Raw genomic sequence first — 6,000 nt, 5'->3', positions numbered from 1 at the left:
CTTGGGAGTTCCCACAGCTACAGCAAACTTGTCAGTTGTAGCAACTTCAATTGCAAGAAAGTATGAGCCGAAACCCTCCTATGGTATTTCATCCTGATCTACAGTACGTCACTCGATCGACTAATTAATTCCATTGACTAAAAATATATAATTCACGTGAAATACTTTAATTATGCTTTGCCTCAGGAAGCCACTCATCCATTTCTCGAACTATCGCAAGTCAACATCTAAGCGAGTCTATCCATTTATAACTGATAAGATTAGGTATCTTTCGCTTCAAAGCAATCCCCAGTACCAAACTAATCCTATCCAGTCCACCTTAACCTAGATAATTGGTTATTAGAAAAACTGTGGCAAATATCCAAGTTCCCCCCCCCCCCCCCCCCCTTAAAATAGCAAAGCCAAAGAGCGAGGAAAATCAATTTAATCATTATATAAAAAAAAACGAAAAATAAGAAACAAAAGAAGGTCGATTTGGTAACCATACCTTACTGATTCAAGGATTTTTATCCATGACGGTTTGAAGCCCATATCCTGTGATCTCGAAACAGTTTAAAAGAGGCAAAGTTCTCAGTTTTCCATTCGCCTTCGAAGTGATTTGCACCAGAATCTCATCATACAATCTCGAGTTCAAAGGCTTTTCAATGATGATATCCCGCCATGATAATACATCTTTGTTCACGGCATCTCTGAGCAGCATGCAAGCTTCACTCGTGAAGCTCAGGTACATCGAGGTACGCAAAGACAAGAAATAGAACCTCATGGGGTGCCCCCCCTGGTTCCACTTTTTGGTTTTATATCTATTTTTGGAACTAAGACCAGAAACAAAAGCAGAAAGAATTTGCTGAGTCTGCACAAAGTATTCTGTGCTTTCATGCATTTCTCTCTCTACAGAAAGTAAAAATCCCCATGTTCCCAATCAAGCTAAAATATTAGTAACTGAGATTGAATTTTAATTTTGTTGATATAAATAGGAGAAAGTTCAAGAAAAGAGGTGTGAAAGGATTGCACAGCAAGACAAGACAAAATAATTGAGTAACCGAGGTTTTACATGTTGAGCAACGTGGACCGTACACCTGTGAATGGAACTTCCAAGTCATTTGACAAAGACTGCCTACAGCTTTTCATTTCTTGCTTGCTGAGCAAATGAACGCAAGACTCCAAATTATCGCAGGTCCACCTTTGCAAGATAACAAAGGCAACACTTGCAGTTGCAGGGATCCTTGGCATTATCATTTATCAAAACCTGAGCTTGTGATATTGTGCCAGTGAAATTGCTAGTGAGAGGATCAAGTGACCCAAAAAAAAAAGCTATTTGTGTCACCGAGTTGCAGATAACATAGTGAGGTTAATTGTACTAATTCATAGTAAATGTCTAAAGCGTGAAAAGCGAAAATCCTTGACAAATAAACCAAAGATATTAAGCTTCCTGCCTGGTTTAATTAATTTGAAATGTAAAGAAAATAATGCAGCAACAAAATGGTAAAAGAGTAGCGATCTCTTATGCTCTTAGGATGAGGAGAGAGTGTTGTACAGCTGAAAAGTAAAAAAATAAAAATAAAAATTTATAGGATTACAGTCTAATTATACATAAAAACGGGCCAATGAAACGTATGATAGCTGTCGAGTTGCGACAGCATGGCATAACCACATAGAAAAGCAAGGAACTCAAAATTTATAAACTGTCAGCGTTCTAAAGGTTCGACAGCAGTCCTAAAGAGAAGGATGTAAACCTTGTCGATCGAAAAATACAAGAAGCCTCCTGTGGAATGAGTAACATATGAACCAAAGCTAGTACCAACAATGCAGTGCCAGGCTGGACCATATGCAGCATCAAATTCCTGCCAAACCATTAAAAACTGGGAACTGTTAGATTGTTAATGTTAAATGGCACTTCCAACAACAAATTCCATAAATTCCTGCTTAGATGATCATCATAATCTCCTAGGCAACAGGAGGATAGAGGACAAGCAGAAATTTGTCCATCTCTGTTTTTAGTACTCAAACATCAATACAATTACTGCTTCAATAGGTCTTCTTTAAAACATGCAACAAAATAATAATAGATGGTTACAGAACAACCCCAAAGGTATGGGGCCAATTTGCTCTACCAAGTTGAAGTTTGACAAGTGTCATTTCCCACTCCCAGCTTCCATGGTATCTCTACAAAACTCGATGCAGAGTAACATATGCTCGCACATGCTGCTGTTATGTTCCACTAGCAATAATTAGTCAAGAAAATTGGTTTTGGCTTACAATATTCAAGTCAATTAACTGCTTGACTAGATGCAAGATAGAGATAGCGTTTCTATGTGTAAAGGACTATCATGAATCACAGAAACTGGGTATTCATCAAACCGGAAACAATACCATATTTCAAAGATGACGGAAACAGCCCATTTCTCTTTTGTTGTGTTCCCACATTCCAGGTTGTGTAACTTTTTCTCTCTCCCCATTTTCCCGCTTCTAGTTTTCATTTTATTTATCAAACAAAGGTTCTCTTCTTAAAACAATCTAACAGTAGGTAATTTCAATGTTTGATGAAGATAATGGTTGCATACATGAGAAAGTTCTGACGGGGAAAAAAGGAAAATGCAAGAGACTGGGAAAGGAGTAAATCCAGAGAAATCCACCGCTGGATGCTTTTTCCATAAAGTTTCTTTTAACACACAGAAACCTGGAAACGAACGAACAGGTATAGACAACTGTATCCCCAAGAAACGCAACTGACAAAGTTCTCATTTGAACCATAGAACATCTGGCTAGCAAGGGCTGCCTAATGCCAACATCAGCTGAAAGAGCAGTAAGCTAATTGTTTACTTGATGGTACACTATGGAGTGTTGTAATGTGCTTAGGCCAGACGAGTCCATATTCTTGACATTTCAACATTTACAGGTTTTATTTTGCTGCCTATGGAAGTGCATTCATATCTTTTGCTCCTATTTTCTCATGCAGTGAGACAGTAATAACCATAGCTCCGCCACAAATGAAGCAATTTAACAAATATAGGTTACCTCTACTACAAGCTGTAGAATTTGCGGAATTTCCAAGATCACTTTTATTTTTTGTGCTTAAGGCTTAGCATGCAATCACGGAAGAAAGAACACCCAATTTCCACAATTCAAGTGCCATTCACAATGTAGAGAGCCTTTACAAAGAGATAGAAGGTGTGTTTTTTTTCTGTTAGTTTTTCCTATTCAAAAACTAGAAAGATTCTACACTAGTCGCAGCTTTACAACTCAGCATTGCTGAGTTGCAAAACCCGACCAATTGAATGGTTACACGCAAGAGTACAAAAACTACATTGGAAGAGTGGTTACAATAGATTTAAGTTAAAATGCCATTTTCTTTAATTCTAACAAATAAACCCATGTTCTCTTACAGATACATAATTGTTTTTCGGTGCTGCAACATGACTGGTTGGCTTTCTAACTCAATCATGCTGAGTTGGTAAGCCGCGACCAGTGTAGAACTCAAGAAACTAACCTGTATGTAAAACTGCTTCAAGATAGTTTTTAAGGGAGTTGAAACTCCATTCTTAAGTGGAAATGGACTTGGGATTATCCATCATGGGTTTCCATTCCTAATTTAAACCCAACAATTCTGGTGCATTGGAGCTGTGAGAATGCTAGCTTTGCTGTTACAATATGAACAAATTCTAAGAACTCATTAGCAGTTTAAAGGATTTAGATACCCAATATATAGAATGTCTAAACACCAAGCAATCCAGTTGGTCATTTTGTCTAGTTTTCTGGGGTCATAAGGGTAATAAGTCCTGCGCTTGTTAACAGGTTGGATACCGTTTACCATTCTAAACACGACCTAAATGAAAACCTTCCCAGATACTTCTAATTTTCTCATACATTTAGTTACATGCGTCTAGAAAATAGTTTCCCTATAATTCCAAAGTCTCAACTCTACACTCAATATAAAGGGAAACAAAGAAGTTAAATTCGCCCTCCAACTGAAATAAATCATTGCAGGGAAGTCGATGGAAAACACATTCAGATACATGTAATGCTCTTCCCTCTGCACATATGCAAATGCACTTAGCAATTCCGAGAAGCCATTCAGAGTGGCAATCAACCAAAAGAGAATCTAAAACAAGACCATAATTCAACCATCAATAATAAATAAATTGCTGATTCTGATTAGTTACGAGACATGTTACATTTATGTCTCAATTAGACTAATTACAAACCTAAGTAGTATAAATATCAACTCAATACCTACTATTGCAGGATTTCACTTTCTTTATCTAAGACATTGATTCTTACAATAGAAAGCAAGCAGAGCACGCGGAAGAACCAATTGGTCCAGACCGAGCTGGCAATCAAGAATAAAAATAAAGCCAATGAATTTCACTTTAGAAGTTAACAGCACAAATGATCAATAGGACCACCTGTACTTGCAGTTTCTGTACACACACTACTGACAAGATTCAAAATCGGTTTGGCTGTTTCATAATGGAAGCAGAAAAAATCTAACGCAACGGCAAGATTGGACCACATGAAAAACACTTTCGTCTTCACAAAAAAGGATTTCAACTTTAATCATCAGGATAAACCATGAATAAGTAGACCCCAAAAGAAGGATTAGAGCCCAGCAGCATAAAAAGGACATCGCCATGCTCACTTACAGTAATGACACATTCGAACAGGACCACCTGTCCTCAAAATTCCCATTAATTTAAACTAAACACCCCATCAAAAATCCCAACAAACCGATTTAGCCTCGTGCTTAAGCACGTTTGAAGTTCAAGTTAAATACTCAAAAGTCAACAGGATTGCCTCCATGCATAATTTAACCCATTACTATAAATACTCCAACAAAGAAGAATGAAAGACAATTAACAGATTCTGAGCTTGAAGAGTAAACAAAGATCGAAACCCATAAAAGAAGGGAACTTGCTTAGTTTCTAACCTTTTTAAGGGCAAGAGCAAGGCGTTTGCTGTCAAGCTTTCCAGGCATGGAGTCAAGCTGGTCACGAGCACACCTAAAAGCGCGGTCTTGCAAAACAATGGGCATATCAGCAGCTCTAACACGAACACTGAGTTTGCTGGGCTGCTCTTGATGTTCTTTGGCCTTCCTTTTCTCTATCAAACCACTCAAGAACTTGCTCCTTCTCTCTAGTTCCAGCTCTGCTCCTTCCATCCACTTCGCTTGATTCTTGATTTCTTGTTTATTCACTCATCACTTAATTAAAAACGAGGATAAAACTGCTTGTATCAGCAGTTACTGTAAGAGCGTACTAAGTGTTTGAAGAAAAGACTGTCAGGGTGGGGTAAAAAATAAAGTTTCGCAAAAGAGAAGATGTTAGAAGAATAAATGGAGGGAGGGAGAGAGAGGGAAAGAGAGCAAGGTTGTTAGTTCGAGGGGTTTCTTTTTCTTTCTTTTCGTTTTTGGAGCTTTCTTGGTGCGTTTTTGAGTATCGACAAGGTAAGGCTATTGTTGGGGTAGGCGTAGAGGGGACAAAACCAGTATATTGTAATCGTCTTGGGATATATTTTTACTCTAGATTTAGCGGAAAGTTTGCAGCTCACCTCCACACAAAATTGTGCTCTCTTGTATGGAGTGGCATAAGACCAGACCTGATTGATATGTGATACTATAGAGATGGGAGATGGTGGCCTGTGAAAAAAATGTAGGCTCAACTTTTGAGGTTAATAGGATTTAAATAGTGTTGATCTTATTCTTCCCAGATCATTTCTTGTATTGAGTAAAAGTAGCTTTGCTCTTAGGATTTATACCGCCAAACCGTTTACAACATTTGACCAGTTGTGTTATAGGCTTATAGCTATCAATACTCGGATTAGCTCAATTGCTTCATCTATTTCTAATAATAATATGAACGGCTTCCTATACCAGAATTGATCAGCCTTTTGCTCTCTGTGAGATTCTCCTGTCATGTCTTCGACTAAAATGCATTTTGCATAGATTATCCGTCCTAAAAACTAAGAGCAAAATTTATCTTGGTTTACACTGGGGCAAAAAAATAA

General features: G+C 37.9%; 1 protein-coding gene across 1 annotated transcript; it reads right to left on the bottom strand.

Annotated features, from left to right (window-relative positions):
- Window positions 1–1,480: 1,480 nt before the first annotated feature.
- Window positions 1,481–5,765, bottom strand: LOC7482902 (uncharacterized). The gene is made up of 2 exons (XM_002311485.4): window positions 4,925–5,765; window positions 1,481–1,841 (listed from the first exon to the last, which is right to left on the bottom strand). The coding sequence occupies exons 1-2, from the start codon at window positions 5,153–5,155 to the stop codon at window positions 1,686–1,688; spliced, it is 387 nt and encodes a 128-aa protein (XP_002311521.1). The 5' UTR covers window positions 5,156–5,765; the 3' UTR covers window positions 1,481–1,685.
- Between the last annotated feature and the right edge of the window lie 235 nt (window positions 5,766–6,000).

The sequence above is a fragment of the Populus trichocarpa genome, chromosome 8 (genome assembly GCF_000002775.5).
Source record: "Populus trichocarpa isolate Nisqually-1 chromosome 8, P.trichocarpa_v4.1, whole genome shotgun sequence".
In the NCBI taxonomy this organism is placed as follows: domain Eukaryota; kingdom Viridiplantae; phylum Streptophyta; class Magnoliopsida; order Malpighiales; family Salicaceae; genus Populus; species Populus trichocarpa.
The sequence above is the reverse complement of the archived record's forward strand: the minus strand, read 5'-3'. Positions and strand labels throughout refer to the sequence as shown.

What these genes read in the sequence shown, in the direction of transcription:
- LOC7482902 (XM_002311485.4), bottom strand. Translation starts at nt 5,155, where the DNA reads ATGGAAGGAGCAGAGCTGGAACTAGAGAGAAGGAGCAAGTTCTTGAGT. An exon ending in TTGCTCTTGCCCTTAAAAAG is followed by an intron (nt 1,842 to 4,924) that starts GTTAGAAACTAA and finishes ATGGTTTGGCAG; the next exon opens with GAATTTGATGCTGCATATGG.